The sequence below is a fragment of the Ovis aries genome, chromosome 3, assembly GCF_016772045.2.
Source record: "Ovis aries strain OAR_USU_Benz2616 breed Rambouillet chromosome 3, ARS-UI_Ramb_v3.0, whole genome shotgun sequence".
Lineage (NCBI taxonomy): Eukaryota > Metazoa > Chordata > Mammalia > Artiodactyla > Bovidae > Ovis > Ovis aries.
This window is the reverse complement of record NC_056056.1, coordinates 59,367,950-59,390,167: the sequence shown is the minus strand read 5'-3', so window position 1 is coordinate 59,390,167 and position 22,218 is coordinate 59,367,950. Positions and strand designations below refer to the sequence as shown.

Sequence of the window (22,218 nt, the reverse complement as noted above, 5' to 3'; positions counted from 1 at the left end):
CTGAACTGAAACTAAGGGCCAAATCTACAGAACATAAGTTTTTTTTTTTAATAATGTTGTAAAAAAAAAAAAGAAGATGATCACTATAAATTCATACACAGTGACAATTTCCAGGCCACACTGTTGAATAAAAATAAGCGAGAGAAGAGGATGTAAAGGCAGCGCACCAGAATGACTGCTAGTAAGGAGCACGGCAAACGGAGAGAACAGACCGGGAAAAAATCAGGATGTTTGTGGCCAAGTCTGGAGAAGGCAACAGCAACTCACTCCAATACTCTCGCCTGGAAAATCCCACGGATGAAGGAGCCTGGTGGGCTGCAGTCCATGGGGTCGCTAAGAGTCAGACAGGACTGAGCAACGTCACTTTCACTTTTCCTTTCATGCAATGGAGAAGGAAATGGCAACTCACTCCAGTGTTCTTGCCTGGAGAATCCCAGGGATGGGGGAGCCTGGTGGGCTGCCGTCTATGGGGTCACACAGTCGGACATGACTGAAGCGACTTAGCAGCAGTAGTGGCCAAGTCAGCACCACTGACTATATGCTTACACTATATGGAGCAACAAAAGCATGGAAACCTTTTTACCAAAAGCCATGTCTAGAAAATATCTTCTGCCTAAAGTCAAAACCACCTGAGATTAAGAATGAGATGGTCTTGGTTCTAATCTTAAATAAACCAGTCACATGACCCCTAGCAAGTTTTCTCACCTATAAAAAGATGAGGATAAATAATGACCAATGTCAATCTTCAAATCCTAAGACTTAACAATAAAACACAAACACCCTGGACTTTGAAATGTATGGGACCTATCTGGATCCTGATTCAAAAAACTGTAGAAAAATATTTTTAAAGGATAAGACAGTAGAGGACATTTGAATCCTAGACTTTACCTTATCCTATGAAAGATTACTGCTTAATTTTTTAAGTATTGTGGAGATGTTTTAAAGACTCCCTATTTTTCAGAGAGACATAATGAAATACATACAATGAAACCATACTATGTCTGGGATTCACTTCAAAATAACATAGGTAGAGGAGAATAGGATACAGATGAAACAAGACTGGCCATGAATTGATCACTGTGGAAACCAGGCAATGGGTACACAGAAGTTCATTGCATTATTCAGTATCCTTTTTGAAGTTTGAAATTTTCCATAATAAAAAGGTAAAATAAAATGCTGAGTGAATCAAGTTCAAAAGAAAAAGCTCATGATTTTGAAAGAGAAATACATAATGAAGGGAGAAAACAACAAGGAAAAAGGTACTGCTGGTTCATTTCTCAGTTCCTAGGTTTCTCCCAACGTGATATTGGAGAAAGGATACTAATCACAGACCCTTAGGCTATAAGAACATTTGGAAGATGAGCCCCCAAAGCCCCCCACACACTGTGGTATTCATGCCTTTGGGGAATCCCTGCCCATGAGGTCCCAAGATTGTCCTGTGTTATCAACTGCACACAGCAGAGGTGATGGCAAGCCCCAGCTGAGATCAGTTTATAAAAAAGAAAGGGTGTGCTCCCACAAGATTCCTCCCTCCCTTCCTCCACTCACCCTCGCGCACACACACACCAGGAAAACCTGCTGCCAAGCCCTGAAGACACTGAGAGCCCTGGGGACAAGGCCCACTTCACAGCTTGTGAAGAAGTAAGGCCACAACACCCACTTAACAGAGCACGGAAGCAGACCCTTCAAGCAGAGCTGAGGCGCCTGCAGCCCTGTCCAACATTCAGCTGCGGCCTCATCGGACTCAAGGCCAGAACACCCAGCTCAACCACTCCAGGTTCCTGACCCCTGGCAACTATGAGCTTACAAATCTTTGTTGTTCTAAGCTTCTAAGTTTCGGGGTAATTTGTTCCAGCGACAGATATCTAATACAGATGCTGCTGGAATAACGATATGAACTGAATGTAGCTCAGTGTGATATTCTATCACAAATAAAACTGTGTTACATATACTACTGGTGCTCAGCTCCTCAGTTGTATCCAACTCTTGCGACCCTATAGGCTGCAGCCTGCCAGGCTCCTCTGTCCAAGTCCATTTTTCAGGCAAGAATACTGGGCTGGGTTGCCATTTCCTCCTCCAGGGGATCTTCTCAACCCAGGGATCGAACCTGTGTCTCCTGCATCTCCTGCACTGGCAGGAGGATTCTTTACCACTGAGCCACCTGGGAAGCCCATTATATAGACTATGAGCCCTGTTAAGTATATACTTTGGGTTGGCCAAAAAGTTCATTCAGGTTCCTCCACTTTTCGGCCAACCCACTAGTTAGAAATGATACTAAACTACATTCAAATGTATTACACGAAAACCGATATAAGGAAACAATTCTATCATGACTCCTATGGGGGAAAGAAATCTGTATAAAGTATATCATTTTCATTTAACCCGAAGCTTAAAAACTGCCTGCACCACTTGCCAGTGTTATTGTTTCATGAGGATGTTCTATTTGTCCATCTAGATGGTAATCAGAGTATGTGAGAGCACATTATATATACACTTTTCACCAGCAGTTAGGATTAGCTGAGCCAACAGTTGAGTAAGTAACTACTGTGAGTTCATTCGAAAAGGAGTTACCTAGTACAAACTCTGGAGAAGGCAATGGCACCCCACTTCAGTACTCTTGCCTGGAGAATCCCATGGATGGAGGAGCCTGGTAGGCTGCAGTCCATGGGGTCGCTAAGAGTCAGATATGACTGAGCATCTTCACTTTCACGCACTGGAGAAGGAAATGGCAACCCACTCCAGTGTTCTTGCCTGGAGAATCCCAGGGACGGGGAGCCTGGTGGGCTGCCGTCTATGGGGTCACACAGAGTTGGACACAACTGAAACGACTTAGCAGTAGCAGCAGCAGTACAAACTCCTGCTTGGAAAAAAATGATGAGACTTCCCCGGTGGTTCTGTGGCTAGGACTCCATGCCCCCAACGCAGGGAAGCCGGGGTTCGACCCCTGGTTGAGGAACTAGGTTCCACATGCCTCTTCACCACTGCCACCAGCTGCCTGAGTCAATGCCTGTCCAGAGTCTGCATGTGAAAGGAGCCCAGCAGGTAAGTCCTGCCTGTGTTACGTGGCTGGGAGGCCAACTGCTTTCCCTTTAAACAGTCTGAATCCCCAGTCACAACATGAAGGGCCCTGTACAACGACCTCAAGGACCCACTCAGGAGGGACCCTTCAGGCCTGCTTCCATCAGCAGGTCCTCCAACCCTCCCTCCTCCCCATATCTCACTGGATTCCCCAGCAAGGCCTCTGTGCACAACCCTGCACACGGACAGAAGCGTCATCATGAGTGGCATAAACTCCTTCCTCCCTGGGTGTAATGCACTGTACTGTGCTCCCCCCCAAAAAGATATATTGGGGCTTCCCTAGTGGCTCAGTGGTAAAGAATCCGTCTGCCAATGCAGGAGACACAGGCTCAATTCCTGGGCCAGGAAATCCCACATGCTGTGGAGCAACTAAGCCCACCCTCCACAACCATGGAGCCTGAGCTCTAGAGCCCAGGGGCTGCAGCTATTGAACCCATGCACCCTAGAGGCCATGCTCCACAACAACAGAAGCCACTGTAGTGAGAAGCCCAATGTCAGAATCAAAGAGTAGCTCCCGCTCTCCGAAACTAGAGAAGAGGCCCATGTAGCAACAAAGACTCAGCACAGCCAAAAATAAAAAAATTTTTTTAAAGGAAAGATATACTGGAGTCCTAAACCCCAGTACTTCTGGCTGTGACTTTCCTTGGTGATTGGGCTTTTACAGAGGTAATGAAGAATGAAGTCATGAGGGTGAGCCCTAATCCAACACAAGTGGTGTCCTTAGAAGAAGAATTTGTACACACAGGGAGAGGCCCACAGGAAGAATGCCACATGAACATGAAGACTGGGAGTGAGGACACGCACCACAAAGCCAAGTAATGCCAAAGACTGCTAGGAAACCACCAGAAGTTAGGAGAAAGACAGCACAGTTTCTCCTTCACAGCCTCTACAGGAATCAACATCTAGCCTCCAGAACCTAGAGACAATGAATTTCTGTTTTTTAAGCTGCTCCATCTGTGGTTCCTTGTCACAGCAACCCTGAGAAACCAATGCTGTTAATTCAACACCACAGCCCTACTGTGGGAATATGGACCCATGGCTGGCTCAGCCACAGGTGCTCAACTGAGATTAGTATCTGCTGACACCATATACTCCAGGCTCACATGCCGAGGGGCTCCTGAGAGTGTAATGAAACAACTTCTGGCTGTCTCTTCTAGCTCTTAAAAGTGCAGGGAGCAGGAAAGCTAATGATTAGTTTATACTTCTGGGAAAAAAAGACAGGAAGCAACGCCTTCTCAATGCAGTTCCACAGCTGGTGCCTGCAATGCCTCATGTGATCAAGGACAGTGGCATGTGGCAGGCGAGTATTCCTGTTTTTCATCAGTTTACAATAAAACCTGAAAACTTTGCATCTTCCCTTCTATCACCTAAGAGGGAGACTAAAGGCCATTGTGAATAAACGCTTTTTTTGCTTAGACCAGATATAGCTTTTAAATACTATTTTTATTTTCCTCTCACCAAATCTTTTAACTTTGAAGGGAAAATCTACAAAAATCCTTTAAGTCCCTAGGGGTTTACTTGTTTAAAAGATAGAGCATAAAATATTTTGGCTTCCTTTCAGTCATTTCAGGAGACTACAGCTGGATAAACGTAACACAAAATAAGTTTGAATTTGAGGGAGAGAAAAAAACAAACCTCTGAACAAGTTTATTTTTTAAAGTCCTATGAACTGTGAATGACTCTTCCAACCAATCAACTGGAACTGGCCGTCATTTTCCAGTCTTGCTATTAATTACCATCATAACACACAGGTGTGCTGGGAGGACGTTATCTGAAAAACACAGATCAAACTTCCTTCCTATTAAAGAAGTTTAATTGGAACTTCTCGAACGTGAACACCTGTATTTAGCTCAGCTCTTTCCCCAAACCTCTCTAAATTTATGATAAAGGAATTTCTCTTAACGGCATAAACCAAAAAGAGGAGAAAACAGCAACCAGTTTTTTGAAGTTAGACCACTGATGGACAATGATAAGTGACAGAAATGAGGGAGAGAAATCCTAAACCCGTACTGGAGAAAGCTAAGAAGCAACCTCCCAAAAGGTTCCAGGACTCAGCGACACTGAACTTCAGACACAACAGTGGGAGCGATAAGGGAAAGCTGGTTGAAAGGCTATTTGAAAACCTGTTATAACTTTTTATCTTTCTCCACTTCTTCCAAAGTAGCATGTTTATTCCCTGGAGAAGGCCAAATCAGCAGGGCTCGGGACTGGGCTGCCAGGCAGAGCTGAAGATGGGGTACTCCATCAGTGAGCTTTTGCTGTGGAGCAGCTACCCCAAGATTAAGAGGCTTAAAAGAGCAAACTGTTATTAATTCTCATGATTCCATGGACAGACTGAAAAGTCTCTAGTATGACTTCACTCACATGCCTCTTACCCTCCAGGGGAGTTAGCTGAGGCCTGTTCACAAGGCAACAAGAAAGATTTCAGAAGCAAAAAGGCCAAACCCCCAAAGCAAAAGTACTTTTCAACCCACTGATGACATGTTCCATTGGCAAAACAAGTAATATGATCAAGCCCAGAGTCAAAGACACACTGCAAAATGTAGCAGGTACTTCTTTTCCATCTAGCACAAGAATAACACTGAAAATGGGAGAAATCAGAAGCACGTTCATATCTTGAATAACGACAGATGTCTTCTCACCCTCTTCTCCTATTTGGTATCCAGGACATGGCAGCTATGCATACCCCTCCTAAAAGGGCACTGGGCAGTCTACTCTGGGAAACCTGACCAGTCAAAGGAAAGAAAAATGATCTGACTCCAGAAGATCCCCCCAAGATAAGGGCTTGGCAGACAAGCCGAGAGCAAGGACTACTCTCACCGTGAGGGCTGCTTTCCAATCAGCTTCTTAGTCTACTAGTGTTCAAAACAAGCAGACAGCTGAAGAACACCAGAATTAAAAAAAGAAAAGACCAAGCATTCTAACAATATCTGTTGGTTGTGACTTGACTACATCAGTCAAAACTCAGAATTACATGCTAAAAAAGGGTAAGTTTTTTTTTTTTTTTTTTTTTTGACCACACCACATGGCATGTGAGATCTAAGTTCCCCAACCAGGGATCAAACTTGTGCTTCCTGAAGCAATAAGTGTGGATTCTTAACCACTGGACAATCAGGGAAGTACCAGAAAAAGAGTAAACTGTACTGTCTGTAAATTATACTTCCAACAAACTGTAAACAACAACAACAAAAAAATTCTGAGGAAAGATAAGAGGGAGAAGAGACCTTAGAACAAAAACAAAAGCATTAATAGCCTCAGGGAGCTTAGAGAAGAAACTGGAAAATTTGAATAAAACAAACAAAAACTACTCAGAGAACAACAAAAAGAGTTCGTACATGAAATTAAGCACATGAAAGCAAAGAAAGCTCAATAGAAAGGTTAGAAAAAGATAAAGCCAAAAAGACAAAAGGACAAAACAGGCCATGAGCACCAAGGACTTAACAAGGGTCCCAAAAGAAAGATCAGAGAAAACAGAAAAGAAAATCAAAGGAGTAACAGGGAAAAAGAAAAGGCCCCCAAACTGAAGATGGTCAATTTGTAGATGACATGTCCCAGCAAGCGCCCAGCACAGTGGACAAAAATAAACCCACACCAAAGTGAAATTTCAAAACACTGGAGATAAAGATAATATAACGGTGTAAGAGTTCAGAGAGAATGAAAAATAGACTTCATACAAAGGATCAAGAATCAATGGCACCAAGCTCCTCAATAGCAAATTGAAAGCCAGCAGACAGACAGAACCAAGAACTAAGAAATGATTTAGCATAGATTTCTATACCCAAATACCTGAGTTCCAGAGAGGCTAGAATAAAGACATTTTCAGACATCCAAAGTGCCGACAAGTTGGCACCCCATGCACTTGGGTAGCTATCTGAAGCAGCAGTCCCCAACATTTTTGGCACCAGGATGGGTTTCATGGAAGATGGTTTTCCCACAGGGGTGGGGAGGTGGTTTGGGGATTATTCAAGCACATTACATTTACTGTGCATTTTGATTACAATGTGGGTAAACCTCGGTGGCTCAGAGGTTAAAGCATCTGCCCACAATGCGGGAGACCTGGGTTTGATCCCTGGGTCGGGAAGATCCCCTGGAGAAGGAAATGGCAACCCACTCCAGTATTCTTGCCTGGAGAATCCCATGGACAGAGGAACCTGGTGGGCTAGAGTCCACGGGGTCGCAAAGAGTCGGACACAACTAAGCGACTTAACTTTCACTTTCTAACTTTTGATTACAACGTGATATATAATGAAATAATTATACAACTCACCATAATCCCACCACTGATCTGAGAGGAGGTGGAGCTCAGGTGTAATGAAGCAATGGGGAGCGGCTATAAATAGAGATGAAGCTTCCCCAGTTAGTCCACGGCCCAGGTGTTGGGGACCCCTGACATGAAAGACGTGTTTCACTAAAGTTGGAGGAAACAAAACTAAAGGATATGGGGGAGTAGTGAGGAGGAACAAGACCAAGGGACTGGATGATCCAAAACGAGACAGAACAGGTAAGTTCCTGAGCAGGAAGGGACACACCTCCAAATCCACAGCAAAGTACAGCTGCTAGCAACCAGAGACCCAGGCAAGAAGACGAAAGTCAAAGAGTAGAATATCCACCGGCCAGACAGGTGAGACTTTCCATGGAGCTAAGAGTTTGAGGCTGAATTAGTAAGAAGTATGTAGATAACCTGGCAAGTGGGAAAAAAAAAAAGGCAATTTACTTAACTTTCGGAAAAACAAAACAATGGGCAGGTAAGGAAGCGTAACCATAGCACACTGTACAGCTCAGCTGTAGTTTGGACATCACCTTTCTGTAAGCACTCAGTAAGCCTCACCAGAACATGACTGTCCTGAAGACTGGGAGAAGGGTGTCTGAACTGTGGGAACAAGGAGGGAAGAGATAATCAAATGCTCATCTTCCTTTCACCCATTCAGTGTAGAATTATTACCTAAAGTTGAAAAAAAAATGTAAATAGCAAGAAATGTATGTAGTTTCCAGATTCTGGAGCAAACATCCAATGAACTAAAATAGTTTTAAAAGTATGTCCACCTATGGGACTTCCCTGGCAGTCCAGTGGCTAAGACTATGAGCTCCCAATGCAGGGAGTCTGGATTCGATCCATGGTCAGAGAACTAGATGCTGCATGCCACAAAGATCCCGCATGCCGTAATGAAGATCAAGGATCCCGAATGCCACAACTAAAACCCAGAAGAACCAAATAAATAACGATTAAGAAAAAAAGTTTTTAGGAAGATGGCAATGACGACCCTGTATGCAAGACAGGGAAAGAGACACAGATGTGTATAACGGACTTTTGGACTCAGAGGGAGAGGGAGAGGGTGGGATGATTTGGGAGAATGACATTCTAACATGTATACTATCATGTGAATTGAATCGCCAGTCTATGTCTGACGCAGGATGCAGCATGCTTGGGGCTGGTGCATGGGGATGACCCAGAAAGATGTTATGGGGAGGGAGGTGGGAGGGGGGTTCATGTTTGGGAATGCATGTAAGAATTAAAGATTTTAAAATTTAAAAAATAAAAAACTAAAAAAAAAAAAAAGAAAAAAAGTTTGTCTGTCTAAAGAGCAAGAAAGTGGTGGTTAGAGTCGGGGGGCTGGGGGGACGGGGAGAGAATTAAGGGAGTGTTTTGCTTTTTAATTAAAAAAAAAAAACTGGAATTATTTGACTCTTCAATCTACATGTATGTATAACTGGGGTTCCCCGATAGTTCAGATGGTTCAGAATTTGCCTGCAATGCAGGAGACCCAGGTTCGATCCCTGGGTTGGGAAGATCCCCTGGAGAAGGAAATGGAAACCCACTCCAGTATTCTTGCCTGGAGAACCCATGGACAGAGGAGCCTGGCAGGCCACAGTCCATGGGGTCACAAAGAGTTGGACATGACTGAGCAACTAATGTCATATACAACTTAAAAATGAACACCAGTATCAAATAACTTATTAAATAAGAAAAATGATAGGTGATCCATTCATTTGGCAAAATGACACACAAGATTTTTCAAAAGACCAAGGCAACCCCTCACAACCCTTCTGACTTAAGAGTATCTCCTCAGGACAGCCAGATTTCAAAAGCAAGATAGGCCAGGTAAAACCACTTCCTTCTCAACCCAACATAAGAATTATGGTACTGTCTTTAGTACCCTTGGTGCCCACCCCGCTGGTCAGAGTCTCCAAGAGATATAACTTCAAGGAAGCTCTGGCAGGACACACTATCCTAACTTCCTATCCTGTCTCCTCCTCCATTCCCCACTGACAGGCAGGGGCACACACCTGACTTAGAAGGAAACTTTCTTTAGGAAGGAAGGAAACTAAACTTTTGTTTAGTCGCTCAGTCATGTCCAACTTCACAACTCTGTGGACTGTAACCCACCAGGCTGCTTTGTCCATGGGACTCTCCAGGCAAGAATACCAGAGTTGGTAGCCATTCCCTTCTCCAGGGGATCTTCCTGACCCAGGGATCAAACCAAGTCTCCCCCGTTGGCAAATGGGTTCTTTACCACTAAGCCACAATGGAAGCCCAAAAGGATACTGTCCTCTCCCTTCAGCTCTGTCCCTTCACCAGAGCTACCTGTAGTGCTGAGCCTCCAGGACTGAGGGTTTCTTTAACCAAGTCCACAATGTCACAGGAGCACCAATCGCCAGCAATGCCAGCCTTTAACCCCAGCTCACAGTACCTCCTCAATGAATTCAATGAGAGATGATAGACACAACCTCCCCACAACGGCCAGGTGAGGGAAAGGGCTCTATCTGGACACCTTCTTCCCCTCCCTTCCTGAAGTCTATTCTTCCCGTATCTTTCCCTACATTTAATTGGCTCTGTTGCTTTCCTTCACCAGCCCTACTATTTTATGGTCAAACAGCATTAGACATGGACTCAAAATACTATCCCTGTATTACTAACACATCAGTTAATGCCCTGTAGCCCATTTTTTCATCTATAAATGCAGATAATACTTCTTGAGGATGCAGACCATGTGCTTATCTCTATATACGCCACAATATACTAAAGATATGCTAAAATATTCAGAGTAAATAAAGGAGCACCTCTAAAACCATGTTTCTGAGGCGCAATCTCCCATCAATCGACTAGCCTCCTGCTCCTGGCTCCCTCACCCAGAACCACCCTGGTGCACAACCCAGAGCCAGACCGCCTCGTCCTCAGCGACCTGGAAGATTCAGTGACAACTGCCAAGATGGAGAAGGGAAAGCAGGACATACCTGGAAGGAGGTGGGAATGCAGACGAGGTTCAGATTCTCTTGTCTCACTCTTTCAGCTGTGAAGACAAAAGCCAGGCGGGTGGTTTTCCGCTCTCCTCACTTTATCTTCTTTGTCATTCGCACACTTGCTCAAAGCCAACAGAAAAGGTCTAATCCCCACCACCGACAGGTCCCTTTCACTCCACGTCCCCACCCTTGGTGAAAAGTTGGTAAACAGATTCCGCATGTCACCAGACAAGGACAAAAAAATGCCTGAAGAGGTTAAGTACTATTCACGGAAAGAGAAACATCAGTGTTTGCTAGTATGTGTTTGGCATTATTCAAAGAACTTTGTACAGATGAACTCTTTTAATCCAGGAACCCAAAGGTAACTTACAATTATTATTTCCACTTTACAGATGAGGAAACAGGTGCAGAGAGACAAAAATAACTGGTAAGCAACTAACAACCAACAGAACTAAGATCTGATCCCAGGCAGTCTAGTGCCACAGTTCTCTCTTTTACAGAGAAAAGCTAGAACTTGACTTCTGCATTTAGTAAAAAATATAATCATTTATAGACCCCAGAGGGCAGTTAAAAGAGGGTTTATTTATTCACTTAAAATTTGCACCTTTCCAGAAAGTTTGATTTAAACAAAAAGAAAAGTCTTAGGAATTCCCTGGTGGTCCAGTGGTTAAGACTTGGCGCTTTCACTGATGGGGCCCAGGATTCAGTCCCTAGTTGGGGAACTAAGATCCCACAAGCCATGTGGTAAGGCCAAAAACCAAAAAATCTCAAGGGATGCAGACAAAGAATGCCTCCTCTCATTTCAGTAAACAAAGGATGTCATCAAGTCATGAGTCACTGTACCCACCCTAGGCAGTGAACTCTGAGAGGATTCAGGATAGAGAAAAACAGGACACTGGCCCCAGATTAAGGTGCACATAAAAGGAGTAATTTCATTAAGCCCAGACTCTTGCTTCTTCCCATACACAGGAAAGCACTGAATTTATTAACTTGTGATGTCTGGTTTTTCCTCAATTAGCAGCAATCTTTTGATGTTCAACTACTGGAGTTTTGTGTTGTTGTTTTTGCAAAAACTCCTACATGCCCTGGCTTCTCAACAATCCCTCAGAGCTATCTGAAAAGCTGTATCCCAGACTGAAGTCCTCAGTAATGCCCCAAATAAAACATAATTCTTGGGGAATTCCCTGGCAGTGCATCCAGAGGTTAGTACTCTGCAATATCATTGCAGGGAAAAGCGTTCAGTCCTCTTCAGGGAATTAAGATCCTGCAAGTCATGTGATGTGACCAAAAAAAAAAAATCATAATGCTCAATTTTTAGGTTGGGCTTCTTTTTTCCAGTCAACAGGGGAAAACTGTCTTATTAAAAATATCAAATCTCTTCAGTCACTGAATGTGCACCTAGGGAGGTTTAGATGGCACTATTACAAAATCTACAGCAATCCCAGTGCCCTAAAAGCCCTCCACAGGCACACAGTGCTGAGGCACAAGGGTGTACCACACTGAGGCCCCGTTAGGCTAATGAGAAGGCTTCCAGAAGCCAGCATGCCTGCACCACAATCATTCCTTCAAGACAGAGCGTTCCTGGGCTTTGTCCCCTGAGCGCAGCCCCTTGGCACTGGACAGAGGAGAGCAGCATTCAGGAAAGCCTCTCCTCTGGGCTCTGTTCTCACAAACAAGAGCAGGGCCGTCAAACCTGTTGAGCAGCCACCGAGGTTGACAGTTCCTGAGCCTTTCCTGAGCCCAGAGACACCCAAATCTAAATGAAGTCAGCACCTGCAGAGCCAGCCACCAACTGCAAGGTCACAGCCACGCCACGGTCACAAAGAGGACACGCATGGGCCAGCCTCGACTTGCGTGCCTGAGGGACCTCCAGCTTCAAAGGGCTTGCCTGCCTCAGGATCCATGAGGCCAGACCCAGACACACACACACACAACAACCCACCACCACCACCACACCAATGATGATGATGAAGGTTCCATGGAGAACACACACAACAGAGACACAGAGAAACACACCTCACCTTGAGTCAGCTCCTCAGCTCCTCACCTGCAGCTCAGCAGAGCAAAGAAAGCCAGGGTAACCCCCAGAGTTGGGTGACGGGGCCCAAGAATAGCACTTGGAGGAGGACAGAAACACTCACCTGACTGCAGACTCCACATGGCTGGCACCAAGCTGGGCACATGCCCAGCCAGTGCCCACTTCCTACTTCTCCTCTATATCCCCTCCCCCACTGTTCTGCATGAAACATCAAGTTGGCCCCGAACATACCTATTCGCTGCACAGCGTGGACAATTGTAGAACCACTTCCGATTCCCAGCACTTGGTTATTCTGCAAAGATAAAAAAAGAAGAGGGAAACTTTATTAATACTGTATTTCACTCCCTCTCCAGCGCCCTTCTAGAGCTATAAAATTATAAGGAATAGCAATTCACTGACATGGGCACAAAGCAGGTACTGTGCCCACAGAAATATAATCACTGAACCTCAAAGCTGGACTTTGTTCTGGTGCCCAGTGGCAACTTATCAGCAGAGCCCTCCTCCTTCCATCCTTCACAATGCCACTACCAATTCCTCCTCTTCAAAGATAAACTGAGGCAGATTAAAACTTTAAGATTTTGTTTCAGCAAAAATCAACTAAAATTGGGCAGGATTCAACCTAGCAAACAGAAAGGATGTCTAAGAAGCTGTATAAAATAAAAGACTTTTATAGCAGGAAGGGAGCAGGAAATAAAGAAGCTACTTTGGGCTCAAAGGGAGTTGGTTACTGTAAGGTGAAGTCCCTGTAGGATGGCAGGGGTCTCCCAGGCAGATGGCCTCACTAGTGCTGATCAGGTGATCCTTGATTGGCTGGGCTAAGATTCCATTTCTGGGGGAGCCAAAAGCGTAATTAAGTATCAGTTTGGTGATGTAGGGCTTGGCATAAGCAACTCCCTTTGGGGTCTGTTGTCTTATTTTTAACATTCCTCATATTCTACCACACAGAAACGGCCTGCAGATGAACACTGGAGGATTTTTGGCCAACTCCAAAGAGAGGAATCGGAAAGACCCTAGGGAAAAACAGCCTAGCTGTACTAGTAGCAGAAAACAGAGGTTTCTGGCTTTAGTGACTTTTCATATATGTTCCCACATTGTAGATGTCAAGTTTTAACATCCACAGGGAGGGGGCTGACCACAGTCTCCTTCAAGTTGGTGGCATCACAGCAAACCTCAGAGACACACCAAGTCTACCATCAGAGCTCCAACCAAAGCCAACAGAAGAGAGCAGAGTCTGAAGCAACCTTGAATATCAAATCACATCAGGGGATCCTCATTTTGCACAAGTCTGCTTCAGAGAATACGGGGAGAGGGGGAAAGCTGAGCTGGGAACATGAGAAACAGTCTTCATCTGGTGGCCATATAGGAAACCATTCCGTGAGTACAAAGGAGGAGAACCAGGCATCACACTACTGAGCCTGTCATTGTAAGAAAGGGGGAAGGGACCTGAGGGCAGAGCAGGGGCCCAGCCGAGGTCAGCTAGACCACAGACGGCAAAAGGCGGCCAGGGCACTAACAGGAACTGATGTGGAGCTTGGTTCCTAAGCAACTTCCTGGGTGTAATCTCTTCCCTGTTTAAGGCAGAACAGCTACAGGCCAAAGCAGCAGCTATCATCCACTAAGCACCTGCAAGGATTTACAAATGTTGATAAAGGTTGAATCTCACAACAATCCCTTGTGACCTCAAAGCCCTTCAGAAGTAATTCAACACCCCAAGGGAAAATAGATGGGGAAAGAGTGGAAACAGTGGCAGACTTTATTTTGGGGGGCTCCAATATCACTGCAGATGGTGACCACAGCCATGAAATTAAAAGACACTTGCTCCTTGGAAGAAAAGCTATGATCAACCTAGACAGCATATTAAAAAGCAGAGACATTACTTTGCCAACAAAGGTCTGTCTAGTCAAGGCTATGGCTTTTCCAGTAGTCATGTATGGATTTGAGAGTTGGACTATAAAGAAAGCTGAGTGCTGAAGAATTGATGCTTTTGAACTGTGGTATTGGAGAAAACTCTTGAGAGTCCCTTGGACTGCAAGGAGATCCAACCAGTCCATCCTAAAGGAAATCAGTCCTGAATATTCATTGGAAGCACTGATGTTGAAGCTGAAACTCCAATACTTTGGCCACCTGATGTGAAGAACTAACTCATTTGAAAAGACCCTGATGCTGAAAAAGATTGAAGGTGGGAAGAGAAGGGGACGACAGAGGATGAGGCGGTTGGATGACATCATAACTCAGTGGACATGAGTTTGAGGGAACTCCAAGAGATGGTGATGGACAGGGAGGCCTGGCATGCTGCAGTCCATGGAGTCGCAAAGACTGACATGCAAAGACTGTCGCTTGGACATGACTGAGCGACTGGACTGAACTGAACTGACTGAAGCAAAAATTTAAGACTGAGAAATGAGCAAGAGACTATTAGACTCTTACAACAAAATGCTGGAATCTGCAGGCGTTATCTGATCCTACAGGGGAGTGCGCCCCTGCAAATTCTTGCCCATTGAAAAGTAAATGGTTTTGTGAAATCCAACTAATTATCCTACAGCTCTTGTTCGGTAGATGACAAGTCCAACTCTTTGTGACCTCATGAACTACAGCATGTCAGGCTTCCCTGTCCTTCACTATTTCCCAGAGTTTGCTCAAACTCCCGTCCATTAAGTCAGTGATGCCATCCAACCAACTCATCCTCTGTTGCCCCCTTCTCCTGCCCTCAATCTTTTCTAGCATCGGGGTCTTTTCCAATGAGTCAGCTCTTTGAATCAGGTGGCCAAACGACTGGAGCTTCAGCATCAGTCCTTCCAATGACTATTCAGGGTTGATTTCCTTTAGGATTGACTGGCTGGATCTCCTGCTATCCAAGGGACTCTCAAGAGTCTTCTCCAGATTTAGCAGAGTTCTTGTAAATTTATTTAAACATTCCCTGACTATATATAATTGTGTGGTTCTTTGGGTTTTCCTGTGAACAGTTTGGGTTTCCCAGGTGGTGCTAGTGATAAAGAACCCACTTGCCAATGCAGGAGACGTAAAAGACATGGGTTCAATCCCTGGATCGGAAAGATCCTCTGGAGAAGGCCATAGCAACCCACTCCAGTATTCTTGCCTGGAGAATCCCACTGACAGAAGACCCTGGTGGGCTACAGTCCAGAGGGTCGCACAGTGTCAGACATGACTGAAGCGACTTAGCACGTGAACAGGTTACAGCATCTTTAGTCCAGAGGGTCGCACAGTGTCAGACATGACTGAAGCGACTTAGCACGTGAACAGGTTACAGCATCTTTTCCAGTTCCCTCAATTCAATGAGTCAAATTGGAAAAAAAAAAAAAAAAAACGATCTGATAATGTTATTTTATATCTGTATTAAGTATCATGATTTTACCTTTAAAAAGAAAATCATTTTTTGACAATGTTAATTACTCCCCTACACACCCTCACCTTGAATAAGCAACTACAGGAAGTTCAATTTGCTGAAACATATTAATTAAAATTTTTTAAGAGTTCCAGCAACTGATTAATAATGAACTCATTTGGCAAGGGGGCCCTTTGTAGGAGGAAGAAAGGTCCTGAAGGCCCCTCGGGACAAACTCCCCACGGGACAAATGCCACAGGAACCTCCAGGGCAAACCCGTGGACCCCACTGCTGATACAGTCCTTCTCAAAGTGAGAGGACAACTCTAGCAAGAAGAGACTGGAAAGTATAAGAGGTGGAGGGATTTACAAAGAAAAGAATAAATCAAACGCTGATGTCCCTGCTTCTAACTGAGCCTCTCCTACCTACACAGGGCTCTGCCCATCAACCAGTGTTCCTGATGATGGAAGTCACTTTTACTGGCTCAAAGGTTACCAAATAACATCAAGAGGCCTTGAATGGAGCTCGTGTTAGGTCAGGAATCCACCCATGGTGGTGCCCTACGAAGGTAATGCGTCCACCAGCTGCTTAGCTACCTGGGCAAACCTCAACAGCAAGGTCTTCTAGACCAGAAAATGCTACACTACCACACAAAATAGATGAACGTCAGAAAAACGTAAAAATCTTCAAGTAATGAGGGTGCTTCCTTAACCAGGGTGCTTCCCTGATGGTACAGCGGCTAAAGAATCTGCCTGCAAATGCAGGAGACACAGGACACACTGGTTCAATCCCTGGGTTGGGAAGATCCCCTGGAGGAGGAAATGGTAACCCCTCCAGTATTCTTGCCTGAAAAATCCCAAGGACAGAGGAGCCTGGGGGGCTACAGTTCGTGGAGTCGCAAAGAGTCGGACATGACTGAGTGACTAGGCATTCATGCATACTCCCAGCAAACTAAGCAAACAAGGAAATAATACCCTGACTGACTAGGCAGGCTCCGCATGACCATCACACCTGACATGAAGCTGAGAGCTCCAGCTACACAGTAATTCAACTGCCAGATTCCTCATTCCGCCAGTCTCCTGTCATCCAGCAGGCAGGGAGCACACAGATGAACTTGGGTGAGTCACACAAGCTCTGTGCAAGGCTCCTCCCTTGGCTCCTTTTTGGTAAAGGCCAAGAATTGCGCAGACCTGCCAGGCCCAAAGCTCTTCAGCCCTGTGGTCTTGCTGCCCTGGAATCCAATGACTGGCCAGGAATCAGTGTTAACAGCCAAAGCCACACAGAGGTGGCCCAACAGTAGCCAGGCAGGCTCCACCGGAGGAGCAGGCCCCTCCTAATGGCAACACTAAATCGCAGGTCACATGTGCAATATCACAACTTGGCTCACCATGTCCAGTGGGGTAACCTCTTCTGTTGACCTACTGGAACCACTGTCCACCAACTTCTTCAAGCTCAGCCAGCCAAAAAGCAAAAGCCAGGCTCCAAAGAGAACAAAGGAGGTTACAGACCTTCAGGAGAACGTGGCCCTGCGTGGTGACTCCTGTGTGCTGCACCAGCAGACCTGAGTCAAGGGTGGCTACCGAAGCCCTTCAGTAGAGAACTCTCCAAAATTTCCATTCGCCCAGGAATGGAAGTAGTCACTACACTGGAGCACCGAGGGCCTCGGGAAGGGAAACCCTAACACTCCAGTGATTCACCCGACAACCTCCATATGTGTATCCACACGCCACACAACTCATCAGACATTTCGCAGGCAGGTCCCACTGCGACCAATGCCAAACGAAAATCAAGTTTACTACCTTCCAAAAGTTAACCCTTCACGGGATTGGGATACACACATAACTAGACCATAAAACGTAAAGCACCTAAGAGGTATGGAGGACTACAGAATTTAAGGGAAGAATTCCTCCCTCTACAAGGCTAGGGAAAAACTGAAAGAAGAATGGCCTTTGAACCAAACCCTGGAGGACAGGGTGTTAACAGGCAAGAGCAGAAGACGAGAAAGAGCATTCTAGGTAGAGGGTAGTGACATGAAAACACAGCCACGCCAGCCGTCTGTCCCTTCTGATGTTCTGGTCCCTGGGAGAGAGAAGAGCAGAGAAGGAAACAAGTCTGTGGGCTTAAGGACAAGAATCAGAACCTCCTATCCTTGTATCCCCTCCACCTGGCTCACTACTGGCTTGTAACAGATGTCATACAGAGGTTAGGATGAGGCTAAGAGCTTCAAGCTCAACATTCAGAAAACGAAGATCATGGCATCCGGTCCCATAACTTCATGGGAAATAGATGGGGAAACAGTGGAAACAGTTGCTGACTTTACTTTGGGGGACTCCAAAATCACTGCAGATGGTGACTGCAGCCATGAAATTAAAAGATGCTTACTCCTTGGAAGAAAAATTATGACCAACCTAGAGAGTATATTCAAAAGCAGAGACATTACTTTGCCGACTAAGGTCTGTCTAGTCAAAGCTATGGTTTTTCCAGTAGTCATGTATGGATGTGAGAGTTGGACTGTGAAGAAGGCTGAGCGCCAAAGAATTGATGCGTTTGAACTGTGGTGTTGGAGAAGACTCCTGAGAGTCCCTTAGACTGCAAGGAGATCCAAGCAGTCCATTCTGAAGGAGATCAACCCTGGGATTTCTTTGGAAGAAATGATGCTAAAGCTGAAACTCCAGTACTTTGGCCACCTCATGCGAAGAGTTGACTCATTGGAAAAGACTCTGATGCTGGGAGGGAGTGGGAGCAGGAGAAGGGGACGACCGAGGATGAGATGGCTGGATGGCATCACGGACTCAATGAACGTGAGTCTGAGTGCACTCCGGGAGATGGTGATGGACAGGGAGGCCTGGCGTGCTGCGATTCATGGGGTCGCAAAGAGTCGGACACGACTGAGCGACTGAACTGAACTGAACTGAAGAGCAGAAGGGCACTTCAGCAGATGACAATGCATCACTTGGCTGGTCAGAAGAGACAGGGAAAACCTAAACAGACAAAGCTGGTCCACAGGAAGGGTCAGTTCTAAGAACATTCCAAAGGTGCAACCAATAGGACCTGGCACAGAAGCTACCTTGATAAACTTACACAAACTGAGTATAAAACTGAGCAGGCGCTTGTGCCCTGTTTGTTGTTTGTAGGAAACAGGCTTCATACAGCCTCCTTGACCTTCCCTGAGTTCCAAAGGACAGATACAAGCAGTCACCATTCAGGTAAGATAAGGAATGCAGAAGCAAGGGAGGAGCAGTCAAGAAACAAAGCCATGAGGCAAGGGCCTGGTTCCTCCTCAAGGAATATACATGACAACAGTCTCTGAGTTCTTCCACAGGAACTAAGGCCCCAATCAAGTAGAAAGCTGCTAACCACCACACAGTTACCTCACCATCAGCCAATCAGAAGGTCTACACACAGTGGAAGATAAGACTCTGACCCCCTTCCTAAATGATTAACTGCAATTAACGTCCCCTTTCACCTTAGTAAAGTAGGTTCTAGAAGTCGGCCTTCTCGCCAGGTTGCCAGCCTCCAGAACAAAGCAATTTTTTCTTTCCCAAGTTTTCTTTTGAAAGCAAACTTGTCTTTCAAGGGGTGAGCAGTCAAATCTGAGTTGGGTAGCAAGGGAACAATTTCAAGACACAAAGTGCTAAAGGAAAATTTGGCCTTAGATGGAGAAAAAGGATAACCCTGGAGAGGGCTGCTAAACCTTGACAATCAGGTACAGGACTGTGATCAATAACCTTGTCTTGGAATTCAGTGATCTTGTTTGCAAAATATCCAGGATCAGCATCTTCTCCTCCCTTTAGCCACATCTCTGGCCTCCACACCAACTACCTGACACATAGCAGGCACTCAACAAGTTCCCGCACAGGAATGAAATGAATGAATCAGTGGTAAGAAGTACAAAATACAGGACTTCGCTGGCGGCTCACTAATAAAGAATCCACCTGCCAATGCAGGGGACACAGGCTCCATCTCTGGTCCAGGAAGATCCCAGGAGAGCAACTAAGCCTGTCCGTCCCAGCTATTGAGCCTGTGCTCTAAAGCCTAGGAACTGCAACTACTGAAAACTGTGCCCTAGAGTCCATGCTCTGCAACAAGAGAACCCACTGCAATGAGAAGTCTGCACACTGCAACTAGAGAGCAGCCCCGGCTCACCACCAACTAGAAAAGCAGCTGGAGCAGTGACCCTGCACAGCCAAAAATAAATAATAAATAAATAAGATTATTTTAAAAAAACATTCAAATAGTGTTGACATCTCAGGAAAGAAGTCTGCAAAGGCAAATAGTGTTAACTGAGACTGGGGTGAATGCCAAAAGGTCAATGGAGATCTCCCCAGGATGGTCTGGCAACTTCAGGCAACAGGTGGCTGGGGGCTCTGGCCTGAGGTGGGGGCTTGCAAATTTTTATTTAACCAAATACGTAATTTAAAAAAAAAACCACAATGGTCAGGAAGACATAATAGTAATAGGATAATAGGAAATCTAACATACAGGTCTTTTCTATTTGTATAGATTTCATTTGCCCATTACCATTCACTTTCTAGAGGCATTTAAAATTTCAGCCGATTGTCCCAATGTTGCAGCTGAGACACTAAATCCCAAAAGGAGAGCCAGATGACACATTCCACATTATCTCTGTGTCCCATAGAAATTCCTATTGCTAACCAGACTATTACACCAGAACAGGGCAGCTATGTAACTGGGGGAAGGGCACTGGAACAGGAGTCACTGGGTTTGGGTCTGGGAGGATACTTGGTCATTCCTCCTACAGAACACGCTGAGCCACAGGTTACCACGCGGCCCTCCCACTTGGCCAGGCTGTAGGAGGATCTAACATCTATCCAGCAAAATAACTTCGTACACGAAAGCATTACCAAATGTAAAGAATAAAGAACCATTATTTGAGAAAAGAGAATCTGATACCACTTTCCAGAAAGCAGAAAACACTAAAAGCCAATGAAACCCAGGAAACTCCACCTAAGGGCAGAGATACTCCACTTGGCTCCCAGCTCCCAAAATTCTTACAATTAACATGATTGTTGACAGCAAATCCAAAAGACTCCACCAAGAGGACCACACCCGCCACTTAGCCAACAAGTGGGGTCACGACCTCACTGACATTACATTACGACCTCACAATAACAGCTAAACATCTCCACATCCCGACCTTAAAGAGGATCTCCAGACTTCAAGTGTCCACCCGAGCCCTGCCAAAAGGAGGAGGTTTAAAGTCTTTGGCTCCTTCTCCGCTTTCCTCCGGCAAGTACATTCAAGAGCCGGTGCGCGCCCAGCTAAGCACTTCCCTGGAGTTAAATTTCAAAACACTTTTCAAATCAGCTCCCCACCGACTTCCCTGGGCAGTGAAGCGAGGTGAACACTTCTCGGCAGTCCCAGTCTTTTATCTGTTGATAAGGAAGCCAGGCGCTAAGTCCCTCCTAACCCCACTCCGAACATCAGACACACCACCACGCTCCACTTGGCAAACTGTTATCTGGCCTGACAAGCAGTCGTTAGACAGCTGAACTTTAGGGTACTCGGCCCCAACCAATTCCATATTTCAAAGGCCTTGAAGGAGCAGGTCTCAAGGCAGGTCAAGTGCGTACTCTCTCCCCTCTCACGCAGCCCCCGCTCTGCCAGGAACTTGGCGCACCTGGCAGCGCTCAGAACCCACAGCAAGAGCCCATACCGCCCAGCACGGGCGCCCAAGCCCTGAATTGCTCACCTTCACGTGGTTCTCCACGGCCGCGCGGCCAGCCAGCTTCTTGGCCTCCTCGGCCTTTGACATCGCGGACGGGCCCGGACAGACGGTGTTAGTCTCCCTGCCGCCGGTACTGGTGCTGCCAGCGCCGAACTGCGAGCGTCCCGACAACTGCACGTGGGAACCCGGAACGCTCCAGCTGTTCCCGCCTCCGCCAGAGGCCGCGCCCCCGGCCCGCCCGGGCAGCGGGGCCAGGACCCGCCCGTAGAGGGTGCTGAAGGGCCCGGGGCGCTGCATCCCTCCGCCTCGCTCCAGCCTCCGCCACGGGTCCCGCCCCCCGGCTCCGCCGGAAGTCTTGAAGCCCACGTACAAGGTCCGCTTCCGCTGAGGCGCGGTACTTTCTGGGAAATGTAGTTCTAGGTCTTCAGTGACCGGAAGCCGCGCCCCAGCCTGGACTACCAGCCCCACAGTGCTCCGCGACCGGGTGCGCAAATCAAAGACGACTTTGTTGTGACGGCTCGTACAGAGCAAGCATCCCCGGATGGATCAAGGCTAGAGTATTTTTTATTTGCCCCCGTGTCTGAGATGGACGTTTTGGATCTAATCCTGTTGGATTTTCTAGCCGTAAGAACGTGGCGGTGTACGAGGCCTCAGGGCAGTCGCTTTTATGGAAATGTCCTTTTGGGAGTGACTTCTCTAGACGGACTCCCCGGGGAAGCGCACCTGCGGACAGCGGCTCACGCTTTAGTCCACATTTAGACCTCCTTCCACAGGAGCAGGGCTACAGATTTAGAAGCCCCAGCCTTAGGTTTTGTTCTGCCCTGCGCAGCA

General features: G+C 46.2%; 1 protein-coding gene across 1 annotated transcript in view; it reads right to left on the bottom strand.

Annotated features, from left to right (window-relative positions):
- RPIA (ribose 5-phosphate isomerase A) overlaps positions 1 to 21,716 on the bottom strand; it is a 35,181-nt gene extending 13,465 nt beyond the window's left edge. Inside the window, exons 1-3 of the mRNA XM_004005902.6 lie at positions 21,412 to 21,716; positions 12,587 to 12,647; positions 10,312 to 10,367 (exon numbers count right to left, since the gene is read on the bottom strand). Of these exons, the coding sequence (XP_004005951.1) occupies positions 10,312 to 10,367; positions 12,587 to 12,647; positions 21,412 to 21,684 (390 nt within the window). The 5' untranslated portion in view covers positions 21,685 to 21,716. The remainder of the gene's footprint in view (positions 1 to 10,311; positions 10,368 to 12,586; positions 12,648 to 21,411) is intronic.
- Between the last annotated feature and the right edge of the window lie 502 nt (positions 21,717 to 22,218).